Below are 23437 nucleotides of genomic sequence, written 5' to 3' on the forward strand. Positions count from 1 at the left end.
ACCGAACTGGGACCACAGGAGATATTTTGTTGCTTTTAATTCCCTCTCCAGATGGTGAAAACTGTACAATAACATGCTTTTTGAAAGTGAAGCTAAATGTAACAAGTTCATCTCAGATAAATAAAATAAAAATATAGATGTCGAGATATTTGTCACTATATTCACAAACTTACGGCATTGCCTTACATGTGCGTGAAGGTGGATGGTGACAGATGTTGACAGATACCATCCCAAATCTGATAGTGCAATCAATGTTTCGTCAGGCTTGAGCTGCAATGGAGGGCATTGGGACCAGGGTGATATGAACGTGGTGTGTGAGAGGCCAATGTCCGTCATAAAGACTGACGGAGGGACCAAAGATACAAACTCGGGAAACAGTTCAACAGAGTTTATTTGCAGATACATGAATGTGAATGAAGGTAGACAGAGCAGACAGTTGGGAGCAGGTCGTGGGTCACAGGGTCAGAGGCTGGGGTGTTCATAACGGACATGGAGAGCTGGGACGGAGACGGAGGTGCGAAGTGGTTCCAGGATGTGGGATCGTGGAGAATACACGAACAAATAAACCGGAGCATGACATGAAGAAAAAATGGAAAATGACAAGAATACTGGAAGGTGACAAGACGATCTCGACCTGAGTGTTGGATCCTCAGTCCTTTTCTAGTAACAGGTGAAGGTTTGATTGCTTGATTAGAAGCAGGTGTGTGGAGGTGGTGCCAGAGTGTCCACCCAGCTCCAGGCTCCAACACAGAAGGGAGGGGGAAAATAGCACAGGACACACAAAAAACCCAAATCCTGACAATGTCATAGATTTGCAGTGTCACTTGGGTGTTTTGCGAGATGCTATAAAAATGTAACTGCATTATTAGTCCTTGATTATCCCTTAGACCTTGTTTCATTCTATTTTACTGTTTAGATACCACGGCAGCCATCCACTCTCAGGAGACGCTTTGGCGCGGTGCATATGGGATCGAGGTGGCTGTTTATGATGCTAAGGGCAAGGCTTGTCCTACTCCAGAGGTCTTCACTGTGGATGTGTGTGACTGCGAGGGCACAGACTATGCTGACTGTTCCGTCAAAGCAGCCACAAGCGACAACCGCTCTATGGAGTTTGCTGGTCCTGCCATTTCCCTCATGATCGTTGCTGTTTGTATGCTGCTCTGTAAGTTTTCCACTCCTTTCCAACAAAAAATGTGCAATTTAAACCCATTCTCCAGCTTGGAGTCCAGAATATGAACCCAGTTTAAGACCAGAGAAAGGTTCCAGGGTAGTGACAAATTAAATCCAAGCTCCCAGTGTTGAAGTGTGGTTTAAATGAACTTGCCTTCAATAGCACTCGGGATTGTGACATCACATCTCATTGAATTTTTAGTGAGCCTAATGTTAAATCAATGGAGATTTTAAAGTTCATCCCAAAGTTTTCCGATTACTATAGAGTGGTAGATGTATTTACCAGCAGTGACCAGCAGTATTGAGAAAAAGAGTGATAATTTCCACATGTTGACCTTTGGTATTCACCAAAAAGGAAAATTTTCACAACAGAAGTCTGTCTAATCCCTCAGTCATCCAGGTATGATCCATAGCAAAACAAAAATTCCATTTGTCAACTGGTGAAAAGTTTTAGAGTGAAGACGTTTTGCCACTCATCCAAGTGGCTTCTTTTTCTCTTCCTATGTAAACTTTATGTTTGACTCCACAGCAATATGTGAAGGGTTCCAGATCTTGAATTTTGTTAATCTACTTGACATTCACATAGTAATACCAGTGTGTGGGTGGAGTGCCTGTAAACGAGGTCAATGCATTCTATTCAAATTGTTCCATATACTGTTTTAAGTTAGACATAATAGGAGAGACCTGTGAGCCGCCATAGAAGTTTTGCCTGTAGATGTTTCTTTTGAACTGAAAATCTGTGATATTTTAAGAAATTTCCATCAGATTTGGTCAAGTGACAATTTAATTATTATTATCTTTAACTATATATACTGCAGTAGTCTCCTCCTTGCTGCCTCCACCACTACTGATGTAGGAATACAAGTGAAAAGAGAGGTCAGATCAAGAAATCATTGTCTCATCCAGGTCAAATTGGAGATACTTGATTTTGCTATATATTTTACTGTTATCTCAATGTAGTGCTCTGTGCTACCAACCAGAGAAGCCAGGATGGTCATCAGGTGCTTGGCCACATTGTGTGTGATGAGTTTGCTTATGTTGGTTCATTGGATAAAATAATTGAACCTAAGAGAAAATTCTTCTCTGAAACGAAGCACAGGAGCAAGGTTGGTTTAATGGGACTAAACGCAGCTCCAATACTTAACTTTTTTTTTTTTTTTTTTTTTTAAGTGGGAGCTTGCTCTCAAGGGCCCGCCCTGTCTAAATAAAGGACATAATAATGTACCCACATTATCCATGCAAAACCCGGTCCACACACTCAAAGATGTAAGCAGAGATTTAGACGTTCCATGTGGACATTTGTTGTCTGAAGAACAGTGTCTGATATGTATCTAATGTGTTTACATGCTAAAAAAAATTGTGTTCTACTCGCACTTATCTCTACCTGGAAACTGAAGAACTTGGCTGCTCATCCACATCCCTTGTTTCTTTTACTCTCAGCGAGGGTATGTGAATCTCTTACTTGCACTCACAGCCCCCTCCTTTGACCATTCAGCCCTCTGTGTGGACATATTTATGTGCATGAACAGGGCCAGTCCTCATGCACATATCATATGCATTTTTAAAATATAGTGATACAAGTGTAGAATACAACAAGAAAACAGCTAGATCTATAAAAATGCACTGCCTAAATATGATCTGTTTAATCCCTCAGTCGTCCAGGTCTGAACAATAGCTTCTTCAGTTATGGTCAGATTGCTGGTGGACACTGTCCTATAACTGTCTAACCTACACTGAAACTGTAAACAGCTGTTGCCTCCAGTTTCAGTCTTAATGGGTTCCCTTTCAAGCTTTAATGGTCCTACTGGCCTTATTGTTCTCATTGTTCCTTTTTCTTTGTTTTGGGTCCCAGGATGGGGCTGTTGATGGGGGATGGATTATGTCTCAGGCCCCCTTTCCTGTTTAAGAAAGGATTGTCTTCCCTAACAAAAATAGCTTCTTTAACTCCCCTCTCAAACTATTTCTTTTCTCTGGCTAACATCTAAACCTCACTATCTTCAAAGGAGTGGTTAGAGGCTTTAAGATGGGAGATGTACAGCGGACCGGGATCCAGAGGAGCTTTCATGACGATGTTGGTACATTCTCTTATGGAGTGTTTAGTTTCGCCAGTGTAGTGCTCACTGCACTCTTCACTACACTGAATGGAGTAGAGTATATTACCTTGTTTATGGCTTGGGGTTTTGTACTTTGGGTGAACCAGTTTCTGTCTTAAAATGCTTGTAGATTTGAAATAGACCGGAATCTCAAACTGTCTGAAAAATATCTGACATTTTTCTGACACACCTGCTATGTAAGGAATAGTTACGCCTTTCCTTCTAGGTTCTGATTCCCTGTTGCCCTGTTTTTAGCTCTCTTAAATCTATTGAAAGCCCATTTTGGATATCCACAAGCCAAGAGGGCTTTTTCCACGTGTTGTTCCTCCTTCACTTCCCCCCCTGTGTTTGTGGGCACCACTTGAGCTCTCTGTTGTAGTATACAAGTAACTCTGAGTTTGTGCAGCAGCGGATGGTGTGGATCAAACAGCAGGTATTGGTTAGTGTGTGTTGTTTTCCTGAAGACTTCTACCTGGAAACACCAGTCCTCTCCTATTGTTACTGCACAATCTAAGAAGGCCAGTTTGTTCTCCTTGGCCTCTTCCTGTGTGAACTTCATGTTTGAATCCACAGCATTAATATTTTCAGTAAAAGGTTCTGTTATATTTCACAAAAGAAACAGAAGAGAGAGAAACAAAAGAAATCTTTGCTTGGGGACAGACCTAGAAACATTCTTTAAATTCAAACATTGTTTCTGGCAAACACATTTCCAACTGTATGTTGGTCTGGCATTGTTTCTTTAACTGAAAAAAAAAAAAAATGTGTATTCATCATATTATCATTCATTATATTCCTCCTTTCCACAGTTGTCCCTTGTCTGCTGGTCTTCTGTCAGTTTGGAGGGCCTCTCTCCGCTGACAGATTTAGTGAACTGCCATTCGATGCAAAGGAGTATCTCATTGCCTATCACACAGAAGGCAAAGGAGAAGATAAGGTATTTTTTTTTTACTTTTACTTTGTCTTTTTGCTCAGCTGAAATACGCTATGTAATGACATTAATTCAGAATTTTAAATCATGATTTGAAAAGATAACATTTATTTAATTATTAGGTCTAGTTATCTTTGTGAAAGAGGAAATACAATATTTCTTTGAACAGAAACAGTGGCCTACAATACAATCCATTTACAACTCCATTCTCATACTCAAACCCAAACAATAAGGCTAGTCATGCTAATATGGTTTAAATGACTCATTAGGGGCATGAACAGGGTAGTTCAATGGACCTAAAGCTGGAGTTCCTGACTTTCTTTCTCACAAATAGTATATTTTAAAAGAAAAGTAGCACTTGTGATACAAAGTGCCAGTGACAGCTGCACTCTGTCCATAGCTATGAGTATTTTTTAATTCTTGCCAACCCAAAAGTGAGTGCGAAAGTCATGCTGATTGGATGTGCTTGGGCAGTCTAGCCCCAGTTTCACTTCTAAAAAAGATTTTTGTGTAAACATAATAGATTGGATATTAACAATGCCAAATGGTTTGTGAGACTTGGGGACAAGTTAGACTTATTGTCTAACTACTATCTATTTTCTCCTTCCACTGTGTGACAATTAGATGCCCTAGCTTTAACTAATGACACATACATCTACAACTTACTGTAAACAACTAAGGTGTGTTTATTTCAGTTTAGTTAATTCTTTCCTTCAGTGGGATATTTAAGGCAGTGACTTTCCCAGAACCCCATAAGCAATAAAAAATCTACTTAGAGTGGAGAAATGTATTTACTCTCAAAAGTTTAAGTCCAGTTGACAGAGATAAATGTTTCTCCTATTATGTATAGTTGTTTTGGCATAATCTTGATATATTTTCCTGATGATTTTTAGGAGATGCCACTTTTCAGCAGTCCAGTAATGATGGGCACCCAAGCAAAAGTTGAGGGAGGAACCGCTTTTCTGGGTGGTATGACCAATGAAACCAAAGAGGTCATAACAACAGAGTATGAAGAGTCCTTTTTGGCAAATGGTGGCAGCAAAGTTATGCTGGAAGGAGACAATAACTACAACACCTACCGAGAGAGATACTTTCAAGGCCTCAGAGGGAGGACAGTGTATGATCAACAGACTGCACTGTTTGAGAACATAGCCCTCCCTGATGTTTTCCTGGAAGAGTACTATACACAGGTGGGTTTATGATTGATTGATATCATAGATTAATAATGTTTAGTAATATTATTATTATTATTATTATTATTATTATTATTATTAACAAAAATAATAAAAGTCGCAAGTGGCATCGGACAGCCTTCGTGGGCTGCGCTTCACATTCGACCAACCCGACCCGTCTTTACGGCTGGCGCTGACACACCACTTGCCTCTGTTGTTTTTTTTGCATTTGGCACCAAAAGATATTGGAAGCACTGATGCACAAAATGCAAAAACATGGGTTTTTCCAGGCATCGCCATGGCAACACCGCAAAATACAAACTTTGCTACCCAGACTTTTTTGATGGGGACGACCTGAAGAGTCACTGTGCCAAATTTCACAGCCATCAAAGAAGCTGATATGTTGTTATAAGACTTTGAAATTAACGGAAATTTCTAAATTTTCTCATTAGAATAGCATGGACTATTTCGCACATTGCCATGGCAGCCAAGTGAGAAATATAACATAGTTCTGATTGAATTTTTTGATTGGGATGACGTGAAGAGTCATTGTGCCAAATTTCACATTATTCCATGAAACTAATATTTTTCTCATGAATGGGAAAATAATTGGGAGGTTTCCCATGAGAATAATAGTGGCAGTTTGGCACATTGCCATGGCAATACGACATGGGTCTGATTGACTTTATTGATTGGGATGACTCAATGGAATTTACTGTCTTTTGTAACATTTGGGAAAAATTTATTTTCGGTCATCCATTCTGTAGGGGGCGCTATCACTGCAATTTTGTTTATTTCACAGTGAGTAGGTTTAGGCTCAGATCTGTGACTGATTCAAATTTCAGCCCAATCGGATTTTGTACACGGAAACGGGAGCAAATTTAGACTTTAGAAAATAGCAAAATTCCGGTGGAATTTTGCGGCTTGGGGTGACACTGACATGCTAGCAAGAACAGGTATGCAAATCCCATGCCCATGTCATGAGTTGCTAGGATACTGGAGTCAGGGCAGGGGGTGACGGGGCTTTGCCCATGCACTCATCGTTGCGGGAACAATAGGCCCTGTGGCTTGGGCCTAATAATAATTTTATTGACCATAATTACTATGATACACACACTTGTATAGACACAACTGAAAATTAGTTTGTTCACAACTGAGGAACAGAGTTAGGGTGTTAGGATATTATGTGTTTGATAAACAATTTCAGATTGAGATGGTTTTGATCTTCACATAGGATTGAGAGTGAATGTAAGGGTAGTTGTGTGTGCTGTTTAAAATGGCTCAATGATTGCAGACAAATGCCATATATGTCGATGAAATCTAAACTATGATCTCAATAAAAAACATGATACGATGTTTTTTTGCCCCAACACCAACCCTTCGATAATCCTTCGATCCTGAGTTTAGAGCTGTCAGGAACAACAGGCCTGTGTTGTTGATATGCTATTATTAATAACATTATCATCACCAAGTTTCTTGTCTCTCAATAGAAATCTGCCCAGACTGTTGCTGGAAAGGACGCCCTGTTGGTGTATGATGATGAAAGTCAGGCCTCTCCTGCTGGGTCGGTGGGATGCTGTAGCCTCCTGGAGTCCGACAATGACCTACAGTTCCTTGATGATTTGGGACCAAAGTTCAAAATCCTTGCGGACATCTGCTTACCAACACCATTTCCTCACCCAACCTCGACATACAAGATTACAGGTCCTGTCAAGACAGAAATTACAAAGACAAATGTTGAACCTGTCGTCATTCCCAAAGTTGAGAAGATTACTGATAAACATATAGATGTGAAAACAGAAAAGGTGATGTCCTCTACTAATGTCTCAAAGTCAAGTGTTAGCAATGTTAGCTCTGCTAGCCCACCATTGCAACCTCCAATGACACTTCTACGCTCACAGTTGACAAACATAACATCCAACATCAACCAGATATCTAACATAAGTAGTTTATCTAACGCTAGCCACCTGGCTACTCTACCTCGTCCTCCAACTATAGTAGTGCAACAGCCGCAACTTTTCTATGCCACTAGCCCTATTCCAATGCAAATGCCTGTACAATACATAATGCAGCCACCAGTGCAGAATACCGTCCTGGTGGCAGAGGGTGGAACTGACCCAAAACTGCCTGGTTATATTGTAGTGGGTGGTCCACAGATCACTGGTCAGACAGGCAGAGTGACGCAGTCAACCACTCATATCATTAAGAGTCCAGGGGTCAGTGGAGGCTTTACAAGTGGTTCTCTTACCTCTGCAAGTCCACTTAGCCCTTCAGCATTTTTCCCCAGAAGTCCTAACAGTGCAACAACCAGCCCTACAAGCTCGACCATTTTGCTTCCAGGGAGCCCAGGTTCCCCTGGCATGGTTGGAATGGAGGGCTGGAAGATAGTTGGGCCAAACCCTGAAGGCCACTATATGTTGGTCAAGGATAAATCTACCCTAAGTGAGACAGGTAGTTGTAGCCTAGGCTCGCCTGAGGGTACTTCACCCAAAGGTGTTGTCCTGAAGAAAGAGGCTGCTCCTCCTCAGGGGGTCCTAGGCCATGCAGCCCATTCTGGTGTCATCGGTGTGATGTCGGAAGCAACAGTGAATAAACCATTGGGGGGGGCTTTGGTGGTGCAGCCACAGCATGTAGGACTATCATCAGTAAGAGTTTTGGGGGTGGGTGTTGAGGTAACTCAGAATACAGGGATAAAGATCTCTCAAAGTAGTGCTCCATTGGTACAAACACAAGCAGCAAAACCTAAAGAATCAAAACAAGACAGAGGTGAACAAAGCTTTTCAAAGACATTAATAAAAAAGGGCAAAATGGTTCCCAAGAAGTTACATATCAACAAAACACAAACAGAAGTTGTAAAAGATGACAACATTCTGAATACAGTACCTAAACCACATGTACATCTTATGTCACCTGCCCCTCCACTTGAAACTATTAAAGAAATAACAGCTGATCCTCTTATTGTGCAGTCAATACAGATACACGGGCCACAAATGTTACTTCCAACCACTGAAAATTCAGAATTCTCAGAAGAACAAGAAGGAAGCCCAAATATAGTTGATGTAGTTGAACCTGCAATTGCAACTGAAACTTTAAATTCTTCAACTACATTAACTACATTTGGGCTTCCTTTATCTAACAATGTTACTGGCCTAGAAGACACCATTTCAACTAGTCAAGATGTTGACAATTCAATTGAGTCAGCTACAGACATTGGACCTCCAAATGATGACTCAGCAGAACCTAAAAATGACCAAAAATATGAAGATTTGGGTGAAGATATTTCCAATCATGCAATTTCTGAACTTATTGAAGACATGGCCAAAGAAGTGGAAGAACAAACTACTTCACTGAACCAAAATATTGAGATCTCAACTCAAGAAGACATGAAAGAAGAGCAAATGCATCAAGATGAAGATAAGGAAGCAATTGGTGAGGTTCAGGAGAATGATGCAGAAGTTGTTTTTGAAGAAAGTCAAATGAACAAACCTAACCTTGATATTACTGCAACTTTGGAGGAAGACACTTCTTCATTGGGCAAAAATACTGATATCTCAACTAATCAAGAAGAGGAGGGTGCAGTTGGAACAGTATCTCCCACAGACAAGGAAGAAAATAAATTACTTCAAGATGAAGATAAGGAAAAAATTCATGAGATTCAGGAAAAAGATCCAGAAGTTGTTGAAGAAAGTCAAATGGACAATCCTAACCTTGAGGATGCAAACATAAATGACCAGGAGGTAGAAGAACCAGCTGAAATTGAAGTTGAAGAGCAAATTCCTTCAAAACCTGAAGAAATGGAAGGATATCTTATATCTTTGCACACTGAAAATCCTTGTCAAGAAAGCAATGCCAACCAAGAATTTGAAACCGAAGTTGAACAAAATACAAAAATTGTTGCGGATAAAGAGGGATCTCTGGGAAAAGAGTTGAAGGAAAGTATAGAGAGCCTACCAGTGGAAGATTTAGCTGTAAAAACTGTCCACAAACAACATGAACCTTCGACAAATAAAATGTATACAAAGGAAATTCATGACAACCAAGATCTTGACGCCTCTGAAAACTTGGCAGAAGGAACTGAAATTGAAAAATGTCCAATAGTTGATGAATATGAACAACCTGAAAGCATAGAAACATCAGTAAGCAGAAAGTCAACACTGGAGAAGTTGATTCCTGAAACCATGGTGGAGGAAAATGAAGCTGATTTAGAGTTTGATCAGGAGCATAATAAGTTGTCAGAGGACAATAAAAAAGAAGAACCAACTGTCAAGGGTCAAGATTGCAATTACGATGTAAACACTGACCCCATTACAGATGCTGAACAGGAGGATATGGATATCCAACAACCTGAACAAGCTATGGAAGATATGGTGCCTTGTGAAGAGCAAACAAGCCAACAAAAAGATCAATACATAACAACTGATGAGGAGCAAGAGACATCCACACATGAAGATCTAGATCACACAAATGTTGAAGTAGATAACCACGATGACCAAATCACATCAGCAAGGAGTATGCCAGTAAAAGAACTTGATAACGAAAAGGAAGAAGAGATATCAGCAGAAATTCTTCCAGATGATTCTAGTGCAGAAGCTACAGATGAACAGCAAGAATCTGAGCAAGATCAAGACCTTACTGAAAGTCAAATAGAACAGCCAACAAGAGATACTATAGAGGAAAGTCAACAACTTGATTTGGAGATAAAGGAAGAAAATAATTCAGACTTAGGAAATGATTTGACCAAAATCATTCCAATTCAAGTGTACAACCAGATAAAGTAGATGTTCCTACTGAAGAGACAGAAGACAATAAATTTGATGAGGAAGAACTAAGGGATGAGGTAGCAATCTTGGAGGAAGTGGTGCCTTCTAAACAGGAAGAAGTTGACAATGATTGCACAGATGAGAAAATTGATTCATTGTTGGATCAAGATCATGGAACATCAGAAGAGGATGATGATGATGATGATTCAGAGCCACTGATGGAGGATCAAGATTGCAATTTGAAAGATTCAGAAGTTTTAAACCCTGAACACGTTACAGTCATTGAAGAGAACAATCAAAAATAACAGTGAAATTAAACCAACATTCATACAGGAAAATTTGTCAAATGATCAAGAAGCAAAAGATTCAGAAGCAACTTTTTCAGAGGAGGCTGAAGATTAAGAAGATCTCCAATCACTGTTAAAAAAAAAAAAAAAAATGAAATCCAAGCTGCCTCTAGTAAGAAAATTTCAAGACAAAACTGATTGGGACATTCCAGTGCTTGTTAACATAGATGATATACATATTGTTAAGACCATTGGGAAGATGTCAAATAAAGAAGGATGTCAGTTTTTTTGCATAATGTCTGAAGCACTTGTAAAGCCTTTAATCTGTTCAACATATGGATTAGACATAAGGGCTATTTATATAATCCAAAACTTGATTGTTTAAGAGCATTTCACATGCGGACTAGAAAGATGTTTAAGATTATATGGGTAAAGCTACCAACATGGAAATCAGAAAGACAAATTGTCTAGAATGCAGGAAAACAGATATTTTGAAAGTCAGAGGTGCAGATGTAAATGAAAAGTATTTTTACCACGTTGCTTGTCACAATGTACTTCAGAGAGGGAAGATAGCAGCAAAGAAGGGTAAAATAATTAATGTGGAAAGAAACCATCATGAAATTGACAGGAATGAGTTAGAGAAGACAAATATTAACGAGATTTAAAAAAAAGAGAGAAAGAAAGAAAGAAACAAGACAGCTGGCAAGTTGTACCATTCAGCTCTTCACAGGACAGAACACAATATGAAATTACAATTCGATAAATTTTACTCAGTTATTTTTGTGTGACATTAAGGGTTTCTTTAAGTTATTTCAGCAAGCACCGGTCTTAGACAGAGTATGTGTTTATCAAATAAAACAGCTCAACTTTTGGAGACACTCTGACATGTTTTGTTTTTTGTTTTGTTTTTTCTTTTGGGGATAACTTCTTACCCAATTCCATCCAGTGTACTCGACACTGTCTTTGTAGTGCAATGGCTCAACATTTCATTACCTAGTATATAGTTGTTTAGCTAAAACAGAAAACTTGGAATGAAACTAAACTTTGCTAACTTGACAAATTATCTTGTAATAGCATGTCATTTTAGGTTACCTTGTCTCAAACAACCAGATCGCACTGTCCAACTTTACTGGTTTCCGCAAATAGCAAGTTAAAAGTTAAAAGACAAGGTACAGAATCGCTAACTACAAGCTAACCATCTACATTCCAGAATCTAGAGAGTGAAATATATGTAAATTATCTTCAACCAAAACATTTAAGAGCTGTTGAGTCACATTCCTCTGGTTAATGATCATCATCACCTGATCATAAAATCAGGTTTGGCCAATCATAGCAACACAGCTATCATAAACTAATAATTGTCTTAAGGATTATGTATCAATGACAAAAATAAGCACCATGTAAAATATGAGATTACAAATGGTCTAAATAAACTGATAACAATAGATTGTTGTCAAATCTTGCCATTTCAAGATAAAATATGGACTAAAAATGAATTAATGTTTTTAAAGGTGAACTTTTCTGGTGGGGGTTGCCACCTATTAGTCTCCATAGAGATGTTGATTGCTCTGAAGCAGGCCAAATTACTTGTCAGATCAGTGGAGAGACAACCCACTCATAATGCCAGGTTTTAGAGGTATTTTGAGCAATAGAAATATGGATAAGGAAACATGCTAGCTGGATCACTTTAAGGCCATACTATACTATTCAATGCCATCCAAGAAAAGCACCCCCCCCCCCCCTCCCTTCCCACCACTATAGTTCCCCCAGTATACATAAACTACTGGAATTCTACTGGCAGTGCTAGAGTTCAATATTTTTTACTTATGTCTTTTCACAGTTGCCTTGCAAGTTTCATGTTTGTAGTAATAAGAACTTACTGTTCTCTACCACTTGTATGTTTAATGCACATACTGCATAGGGGCTGTGTGTATAGCTTAACAGTACACTATATATCTTCGTGTTTTCAATAGTTCAAGCAAAGCATTAAAAGAACAGCGGCTTGGGTTTCTCATTTTGCAAACTTGACAGGACATGTTGATCAGTTTAAAGATAAGCCTATAGATGTATGAGTGTCTCTGCAATTTAGCTGCACAGCAGATCCAATGTTTCATACTTTTCTTAAGGGGAGATTTGGGAGATTTCCACCCATACATGTGACGTTATTAAGACAAAATGTAAATATTGAATGTATTTTAGTGTTTTTATACAATGTGTTAAATTTGATGCTTTAAACATGAATGTATTGAACTATAGTTGGTGTTTGGTGATGCAGTTTTAGGACTTAAATCTCTTTCATTATTTTGTGGTTCATTGTCAATGTTTTTTTGTTGAAATTCAATGAGCTGGATAATGCTTTTATACGTCATTTTAAACCATTCAAATCCCAGACAGCATTGCATGTTTTAAGGTTAAGGCTTGCTAGGCTAACATTAACCATAGGTGTTAAAGTCAATTGTATATAACACAGCCCATCTATATAATCACTGCTGATCAGTACTTTCTCTTAATTTTTTGGAATGTTAAAGTCAGACTGCAGAACATGTCATCCCATAAATAGACAAGCATATATTTTATTAAGGAGGTTTACATTGTTGAAAAATATCTTAATAAACATGCTACCTTGCTGTAAGTAGGCTTGCCACTGCACAGATCTGACTTGTAATTTGGTCGGGCCACAATATTATCTCCGAGGGATTTAAGGCACTACTAATATGTTCTGTGTTCTTCTATACTTCATGTTTGTTGCACTAGGAAAGAAGGGGTTCCGCAGTGTGGCTTTAAATATATGTTAAATGAAATAACTACATAAAACACTTAATTGCAACAGTCATTTCCCATGAATGCATATATCAAATGCTAAACAAACCTGTCATTGAACCACTGTGACAAGCCAAAAAATAACTTCAAAGGAACCAAGGTGTGTCAAGGTGGGACCCGCATGTATCTAATAACTGAAGTGTTTAATGGGTATTTATCATGTATTTTCTGTTTAGTAAGAACTGACAGTGACTAATTGGATGTTTTTACTGTGAATAGTATAGTGAGGTTGTTTGGATTGCCTTAGTACAATCACGTAAAGTGGAATCAATTTTATGAGTAATCAAACATATGTAATTGTTTGGGAATTTTTTTGTTCAAAATGTCAATAATGGTAAAAAAAAAAAAAAAAAAGAAAAAAAAACAACAACTGAAAAACTGATCTTCAGGTTATTTCTTATTGCTGAAAGACCATGTAACTAGCAGTTTGAAAAAATGTTTAACTTGATTATAAATTGTGTTGCACATGTGTCATTCATGAATGACAAATCTGCAACACAATTTTGGCGGACTGAACTATAATACCTTATAATGCCATTATAGTTCAGTTTAAAAAAAAAAATCTACTATGCAACTTTTCCGGTTGCGGTTCTGTTCCTTTCCACAGATTTGACCAGTAAATTGGCCTGGCGGCGTCTCCTGCTTGTCTCTATAGAGGTCAGCAAATTTAATGCCGTACTGTGAAACTTTCTAGACAAAATGATAAAATCTCCATTAATTGGCGAGACATCTACCAGACATTTTTCTCTTGTCTACATAACATTTATTGGTTAGGCTATTCAGTGATTTAATACAATTAGCAATTTTGGCAATAATTTTGGCAAATGTTTACTCCACTACTATATAAAATCACATGTATATTAATTTTGTTATCTATGTTTTTAATAAAAAAATTTAAAAAAGTGTTTGCGATCATTTGTCACTGTAAACAACAGGTGTAGAGCCAGGTGAATGTAAAGAATGTGTTACTACCAATGCCCTCAAGCGAACTCCTCAGTATCATGCTAGCTAGCACACGCACTTTTTATATCATCTTTGAGTCATAGACAAGGTTTTATGAATTGCTCACAAGTCAATTGCGTTCACATTTAATGGTGCACTATGTAACAAAGTTTGAGGTACACTTTACATTCCCTGTAGGTAAATTTATCTTCTGCATTTCACCCATGCTTCAATGCCACTGGGGCACCTGTCAGGAGCAGTGGGCACCACACCGCAATGTCAGGGAACTCAACTCCAGATCTTGAGCTAGTCGTGGTCAGGACTATCTTAGCTGGAGGATTTCACTTATGGTGTATATTTTGGGTTGATGGAGGAAGCCGGAATGTCCGGAGGAAACCCATCCAAACACAGGGAGAAAATGCAAACTCCAAAGACCCAGGTCTTGCCATCGCGCCACCAACTATGTAACTTTTCTGATGATTTTCTGATAATTTTTTGGTAGTATGTCATTCTGTAGAACATTTCAGTCAGTGCCATCTCCACTGAGACAGTTACATAGTGCACCCTCAAGTAGACAGACAAAGGTTTAAAGGTGCTTCTTGTAACAGGTTCTCCAACTGGTTACAATCACAACTGAACATGGGATGCCACTAGTTACATATGCACTATTGTTGTGGGGCGACAGTGGCTCAGTGGTTTGAGTGTTGGCAAGACACTTCACCCACATTGCCTAGTATGAAAGTGGTGTGTGCGCGAATGATAGGTGGTGGTCAGAGGGGCCGATGCCGCAGATTGGCAGCCTCACTTGCGTCAGTCTGCCCCAGGGCAGCTGTGGCTACAATAGTAGCTTACCATCACCAAAGGTGGAAATGAATGACTATATGACAATAGTCATACTTTGAGATGCTTTGAAAAGCGCATTACAAGTGTAAGCCATTATTATTATTACTATATCAAAGAGGGAGCTGGCTGCAAATTTCCACCCAGAGGACCCAATCCGCAGATTTCCACCAGGACCCAAAAGGCAGACCTGTACCAGGAAGACCCTCACATGACTTAAAACAGTTCCCTAAAAGTAAACAAACAGTGTCATGCCAAAAGACTGCCAAAATCCACTGTTTCCTGGACACTAATTTCAACATTACAAAAGTTAACATTGTTTTAGACTGAAGACAAGGCCAAACCCTTTTCCTAACCTTAACTATTATCTTAATCAGATACAGGGCCCTTGGCAACACATTCACAACAAACTGTCTAATATACCTATGCTATTCTACACGTTGAGAGTTGTTTGTGACAACATTATTTAAACTGCTTATTTCCCCATGCAAGCAAAGTAGAGTAGAGACAACTCAAAGTTAATTTCAAATTAGGGCACTTTTTGAACTTTTCAAAATATATAGGGAATTAAATGTACAAACTTTGAAGTGCTAATAAGTGCAAAAAATCTAAATGAACTAAGGCAACAACTGATAATAAAAAAGTGTTAATTAAATTGTTTATAAAGAGTAAACTAATGAAAAATGGTGGTGATGCATCCTGATGGAGCTCAGCAGCGAGACTTTTTTGCCTTATTCTGCCTCGCACACTTTTATTTTGGACTGCTACAAAATACTAACCAAAACTTATGTTGTGGTTGGCACTTCTGGCTAATAAGGAATCCCTTTCACTTAAATGGAGACCTAGAGAAAAGCCTTGCTTTTAAATATTAAAGAAACTGTATGTAAGATTTTTATTATAAGTTTCATAAACATGACTTATCTGTGTCCCCAGATATGAAGCAAATATGTTCAAAGTAAATATTTTAGATTAGAGTTTACTGATAACTATTCTAGTGTTAATGTATTCTTAATAAAAAGAAAAAAAAGAGTGAGTCACATGAGTGTCTCAATTGGGCTTCCTGTTTTAATGCTGAAATCCCGTGGATTTAAACCGAAAAGGACCCTCTCAGATCTGAATCGTCACTACCTTTTCACATGAAACATAGCCTATCTACACTCACCTAAAGGATTAGGAACACCTGTTAAATTTCTCCTTAATGCAATTATCTAATCAACCAATCACATGGCAGTTGCTTCAATGCATTTAGGGGTGTGGTCCTTGTCAAGACAATCTCCTGAACTCCAAACTGAATGTCAGAATGGGAAAGAAAGGTGATTTAAGCAATTTTGAGCGTGGCATGGTTGTTGGTGCCAGACGGGCCGGTCTGAGTATTTCACAATCTACTCAGTTACTGGGATTTTCACGCACAACCATTTCTAGGGTTTACAAAGAATGGTGTACATCCAGTATGCGGCAGTCCTGTGGGTGAAAATGCCTTGTTGATGCTAGAGGTCAGAGGAGAACTGGCCAAGCGGATAGAAGAGCAATGTTGACTGAAATAACCACTCGTTACGACCGAGGAATGCAGCAAAGCATTTGTGAAGCCACAACACGCACAACCTTGAGGCGGATGGGCTACAACAGCAGAAAACTCCACCGGGTACCACTCATCTCCACTACAAATAGGAAAAAGAGGCTACAATTTGCACGAGCTCACCAAAATTGGACAGTTGAAGACTGGAAAAATGTTGCCTGGTCTGATGAGTCTCTATTTCTGTTGAGACATTAAAATGGTAGAGTCAGAATTTAGCGTGAACAGAATGAGAACATGGATCCATCATGCCCTGTTACCACTGTGCAGGCTAGTGGTGGTGGTGTAATGGTGTGGGGGATGTTTTCTTGACACACTTTAGGTCCCTTAGTGCCAATTGGGCATCGTTTAAATGCCACGGGCTACCTGAATATTGTTTCTGACCATGTCCATCCCTTCATGACCACCTCTGATGGCTACTTCCAGCAGGATAATGCACCATGTCATAAAGCCCAAATCATTTCAAATTGGTTTCTTGAACATGACAATGAGTTCACTGTACTGCAATGGCCCCCACAGTCACCAGATCTCAACCCAATAGAGCATCTTTGGGATGTGGTGGAACGGGAGCTTCGTGCCCTTGATGTGCATCCCACAAATCTCCAACTGCAAGATGCTATCCTATCAATATGGGCCAACATTTCTAAAGAATGCTTTCAGCACCTTGTTGAATCAATGCCACGTAGAATTAAGGCAGTTCTGAAGGCGAAAGGGGGTCAAACACCGTATTAGTATGGTGTAAGAAATGTTCGTTTCTGATGCAAGCATCAAAGAGGACTAAGAGACTGAAATATAAGTCAGAAGGGTTTAATGAGTTCATCACAGGTAAAGTTAACAATGAAGCACTGGACTCTCAGGAAAGGATAGGAAGAGAGTCCTGAGATGTTTGTGTTTCCAGCTTTTATAGGCCTCCCAGTGTGTGAGGCGGGTCTTCCTCTCGGCAACATGTGGTTACATTAAAATTTCGGCAAAATCCCTGAATGTGCATTTTTAAGTCAATCAATCTCATTGTTTTATGACCCTCACAGGATGGGGGCACTCAGTCCTTGGTGAACAGGGCCACAGATAAGAAGTGGCCCTGGTCCTAGGTGTTATCTTCTTGGCCCCAGTGCTGTAGATTGCTTTACGACCCTCTCAGGGTGGGGGTCTTTGGTGAGTAGGGCTACAGGCATCTGGGGGTAGTATTACATTGTTAAAAAAAATACCTTACAATTCCCCCTTTTCACACCATGCTACATGGTGTGAACCCAACTATGAAAAATAAAAAGTAATATTTACAACAAGTAATAATAATGGAAGAAATTAAAAATTTAAGCAAGTATAATACTAAGGATAATAACAAAAGCATATACATTCATGAGTAAAATAAATGAAAATAATTTTGCTAAATTAAAGTCAGTGGATTTATGGGTACAAAATCTAAAAACCCATTTATTATAGTTTTGTCATTTCTTCACCTTCTGACTTAAATGGGAAAAGACATTTTGTGGCCCCGCTCCCGGCAACCGTCCGAAGACACCACATATACCCACAGTACTGTACATGATTATGCTATTATTAAACCAACCCAAAATCAAAAACATGAATTTCCCAAAACAACATTATATAGCATGTTTACACTGAATGTCCTCAGTCTCAGAGTTAGAAATAACTGTGATGTACATAGGAGGAGGGGTGTTAGAAGAAATAGGAAGTAGTGCCATTTGTTTTGCAGCAGTAACTTCTTTAGAAAAATCTGTAGTCACACACCTTTCAACCATAGTACGAGCAAAAGGGATGAAACAACAGCCACAGACCATCAGTATGGTTAGAATTATGCTAAGAGAAGTGAAAAGCGAGAGAAAGAAAGTTTTCCATTTACCGAAGGTATTAGAAAACCAATCACCTATTACATCATTAATTCCAGAGGCAGTAAGCATCTGGTCTGAGTGATCTTTCATTTTATCTAAAAGTTCTTGGAGAGGCCCAACAGGGCCAGTGTTATTGGGTATGACTGTACAACACTGGTCACCAAAGAGTGAACATACACCTTGTTTTTCAGCTAAAAGCATGTCTAGAGCAATACGATTTTGGTAGGTCATTAACGTATTAGCATGTAGTTCTTCTTGTAATAGAAGTAAAGCAGCTCTAGTTAGATTGGCCTGATACATAACATTGTAATGAATATAATTAATTCTATCTACATTTTTATTAATGGTACACCACCAACAAAGAATAGATTCGAAACCTGCAGCCACTTGGTTAGCCATTTTATACTCATTGGGTACACCTCTAGGTATACCAATTGCATCGATATAGATATTAGCTGGGTTAGTGCCAATGTTGTCTATTACGGATCTTTTGGGTCTAGTTGAGACTGTGTAATCTAGTGAGGAAGAGAGGTTAGGAATAGGTAAGATAGAAAAAGTAGTAGAGAACATCACTCTTGCACAACGACCAGACCAGTGTAAGGGCAAAGTAGCCAGTAAGTTAGTAGAGTTGCAAAGCCACCACATGTCAGCTACGGCAAAGTCTTGTCTCCTTAGAGGCCGTGTATGAATTAGCGGACATGTGGTAGTTTTCATACCACTAACCGCACACAGAAGAATAATTCAGGGGAGCAAAGGAGTAACTATCATTAACTACAGCGATAGTAGAACACAGGGTTGCAGTAAGATTTCCAACAAAAGTAGATTGATAGGTGTGGGCTCTTTGTATGCATTCTAATTGTACTGTGGCAATTTGGAAAAGTGAGGTGGATTTATATTTGCAGGCATATATGGCCAGTGAAAATGGCTACAAAGATTATTTCGTGTAGGTTTGCCAAAAGTATCAGGCTTGGTATAAAGAGATGATGACATATAAGCAAGACATTCAGTAGGGGGCATGAGACTAGTAGACAGTTTGATACAGTGACTGCCTTTGTTCCATACAATAGTTTTATTATTTTCAGTACTTTTTATTATACATTGACCACCTGCTTTGCATGTTTCCCAGGAACAATTAACAGAGGCTAGATATTGGTTATAATTTTTTACAATGTGAGAGCGTGAGAAGTTATAATGATCAGAAATATAAGAAAAGGGTATGGGAACTAAATACTCTGGTTTTGGATAAGCAGGTGCACATACTAGACAGGGCTGTCCTGGGAGATATAAATTAGCGCTAGTGGAGAGCCAATTATACCATTTGTTTTTCGTGGCAACATTAAGAAATTTTGTGGCATTCCAAATCAATGATAATGGGACCTCAACCCCTCTTTTAGTCCTATTATTTAATGCATTGCTAGAATATATAGAGCTAGTGAGTTGGTTTACTTCAAAATACCAGATAATAGGTGACATGAGTGATAGGTTCACCTTTTTAACCTATATTACAGTTCAAAAGAGAAGAGAAGACAAGAGAGATTATTTTGTCTCAATATTGAGGAGAAAGAGCGGGGAGGCAAGACCTCCCCTCCCGCTACTGCTCCCTCTATCTCGGCTTGAGCCTGCTGTACTGGTGTTTCTGGCTGAGCCGCTATTACAGTGGTGAAATCATCTTCCTCCTTTGTATTAAGCATAATTTGTTGCTTACGCTTTGCCTCTGTTTGTCCTTTTTCTCTGGCTTGTGCCAATTCCAACCATCTTTCCAAATGATAGTAGCCTTGTTTCCACATATCATATTCTTTATTTTTGCATTTTTCATGTATTTTATTTTGGATTTTATTTTGGATTTTATTTTGGATTTTATTTTGGAGCTCCATTATTTTAGAAGATTTTAACTCGCCTTCAAATTTATATTTTGTTACCCACAAATCTAACTGTGTACATTTTTCAGAATATTTTGCGTGCACGGCTTTTTAGTCTTTTACCTTCAGTCTATCTTTTGGTGTCAGTTTTGTAGTTTTATTTCCTATTTTTATTTCCTCAAATTTAGTCCAGCTTTTAACTCCTAGGGAGGTCTCTATCGCTGGAATACAACAACAGGTTGGTACGAGTGATTAGTGTGGTATCTCTCACTTTAGCCTCAGCAGGCGGAGAGATCTTGCCTCTGCATCCACAGAAATACACCGTATTTCCCCAACCTTTTTGGTATGAGATTCGTCACCTAGTGGTTCAGAATCTCCACTCACACACACCGCACACTCCTTTCTTTTTATTTACTTCCCATGGTTTTGTACCAGCCAGTAAAATGTCACTATTTTACTCGGTAACGGGACTCCGTATCCGTCCCTCTTAGTACTACTACTACTATTAGTATTAGTAGGTTTTAGTACCTAATTGGAGCTTAGGATAATTAGGGTTTCTCTACGCGCATGACCCCCAGTCATACCGTTTTTTTTTAAAGCAAGACCTACTCACTCGTCTTGTCTGTCTCTCCCTCGGTACCCCGTCAACCTTTAGACTCCAAAAAATATCGAAGAGACCAGTCCTGGAAAAGGTCTCGAATGCTGTGGCCACAGTCTCTCCTGGGTCTCCGACATCCGCTGGAGTCCTCCGGTATATTGGGATCCGGCTCGAAGGACCAAGTTGATAGGTTCACCTTTTTAACCTATATTACAGTTCAAAAGAGAAGAGAAGACAAGAGAGATTATTTTGTCTCAATATTGAGGAGAAAGAGCGGGGAGGCAAAACCTTCAGTTTACAACCGCACACTCCTTTCTGAAGTCTCGACCGTCTTTCTCCTCCTTTTATTTACTTAGGGTCCCTAGTTACAAATGCGTTCTCAAGGGATGGGGGACATACTTTACATACTTTGCAAGCAGTGTAAAAACATATGACGAAATTCACAGAGAAATATATTTTGTTTTTGCATTTCCAAAGGTCATTCCCAAGATGTTTCTGTTTCAGGGTTTCACAGTGACCTTCTTCCCGTGGGATCCTGCAACTTTCAAAGACATTTTCTGCAAGACTCAAGAACAAACATTAGTGCAGATTACATAGTTTACATAGTTGAAATGAATAAAATGATTAACTTGAATATATATTTTGAATCCATCAATGAGCACTATGGTAAATAACAATACAATTAATGTAGTATTTCTTTGAGAGTACTCATACAATGCCACAGTCATAATTAAGAAGAATCAAGTTCAGCGAAATCAGTTGTAATTTGTTTCAGAGTGCATTCAGGAGGTTGAGCTCTGACGCAATGAGTAATGTGAATCCAGTGGCTCACTTTACTTTTGTGGGCTTTGTCAATTTTTTCGATTCTAATAGCCCTTGAGCGACTGTTGAGTACCTTGTAAGGACCTACAAATTTGGGTTCAGTCCAATTAGGTTTAATACTTTTCACCAGTACCCAATCACCAGGTTTGATTGGGTCTTCCAAAGTTGACTCAGAGGAGGTCTCCAGGTCAGGATCTGTTGGGAGAGAACTAAACTTAAATTAGTTAATGCTTTGTAATAGTCAGAGATTTCATGGTCTTGGTCATTTCTAGGTACACACACATCAGGTTGGAGAGGAGTGTCCATCCTTCTCCCAGTTAAGATCTCATGTGGAGAGAGATTGAGATGTTTATGTGGTGTGGATCACATTGCCATCAACGCTAATGGCAAGGCATCCAGCCACGTCATTTTGGTGGAGTTTCATGATTTTAGCTAGATAGCTTTTCAATGTGCGATTTGCTCTTTCAACCAGGCCCTGGGATTGTGGGTGAAATACTGTTCCAAAATGTTGTTTTATTCCAAATATTCACACACTGCTGTCATATTTTGTTAGAAAAGTGTGTGCCATTATCAGATCTGATGGTACGGGGACACCCATACCTAGGAACAATTCTCTTGTCAGCCACTTAATGACTGAATTAGCTGTCTCTCCTCCTTACTGGGGTAACTTCGACCCATCTTGAGAAAGAGTTAGGTGCAACTAAACGTCCGTCATGATAGCGCGAAAGTCCTTCTTCGTCCTTCTTCGCACCCTTGTCAGTCCAAACACTATGTTCATACCGTCCTGCGTGAGTCTGTAAGTCAATAATATCCTGTTCTGTCAACTTCACTGAATCTTTCTCTTCATCCATCTGCACACACACATACTTTTTTACTTGGAGGTCCCTTATAACCTGCTGCCTTTTTTGCTGCTGCATCTGCTGCTTCATTCCCTCTAGCTATAAGTGTTGTTCTCTCTGCATGGCCCTTGCATTTTAATACAGCTACTTCAGATGGGAATTTAACAGCTTCTATCAATTCAGTCATTTCTTTGAGATGTTTAATAGGTTGTCCAGTGCTGGTTATGAATCCCTTACGCATCCAATGAGGGGCATCAATGTGTATTGCATGTGTTACATAAGCAGAATCAGAATATATATTTGCTGTTTGATCTTTAGCTAATTGCAATGCTCTGGTTAAAGCTATGACTTCTGCTAATTGTGCTGAAGCCCCTGGCATAAGTATCTCTTTAGCTTCCATGATTTCAAACTTTTGTCCAGTGGCTTTCACTATTGCGTATGATGTTCTAATTTTCTCTGTGTTATCTCTATAGCTATATCCATCACAAAACAGCATTAGTTGTGGGTTCTGGAGTGGTTCTGCATACAATATTGGTACTAGAGTCATGTCTAGTCGTGCTATGTCAGCGCAGTTGTGCGGTGTCCCTGTCCCTAGATCATTTGCCATATTGATGGTTGTGCCTTCAAATGTAATATGTGGCTGATCAAGTATTTGTTTGATTTTTTCTGTGCGTCGTTCTGAGAGTGTAAAAGCTACTGATTGTAAATAGGCTGCTACTCCATGTTGTGTATGTATGATTAGAGGATGACATTTCACTATGTGTGCTGTTTTAATTATGGCCATAGATATAGCTGCTACATGTTGTGTGCATGGTGGATGTCCTTTTTCTATATTGTCTAATTTAGGACTATGATACATAAGCACTTTACGTTGACCTGCCACA

At 39.1% G+C, this 23437-nt stretch overlaps 1 protein-coding gene across 4 annotated transcripts in view; it reads left to right on the forward strand.

The window, feature by feature from the left end:
- The window catches only part of LOC117394136 (uncharacterized), a 137726-nt gene extending 124166 nt beyond the window's left edge, over positions 1-13560 (forward strand). For all 4 annotated transcript variants that reach the window (XM_055221235.1, XM_055221237.1, XM_055221234.1 and 1 more), the window contains exons 11-14: positions 917-1162; positions 4070-4197; positions 5085-5381; positions 6854-13560. In XM_055221235.1, the coding sequence (XP_055077210.1) occupies positions 917-1162; positions 4070-4197; positions 5085-5381; positions 6854-10141 (3959 nt within the window). In that variant the 3' untranslated portion in view covers positions 10142-13560. The remainder of the gene's footprint in view (positions 1-916; positions 1163-4069; positions 4198-5084; positions 5382-6853) is intronic.
- Positions 13561-23437: the final 9877 nt, after the last annotated feature.

The sequence above is a fragment of the Periophthalmus magnuspinnatus genome, chromosome 4 (assembly GCF_009829125.3).
Source record: "Periophthalmus magnuspinnatus isolate fPerMag1 chromosome 4, fPerMag1.2.pri, whole genome shotgun sequence".
Lineage (NCBI taxonomy): Eukaryota > Metazoa > Chordata > Actinopteri > Gobiiformes > Gobiidae > Periophthalmus > Periophthalmus magnuspinnatus.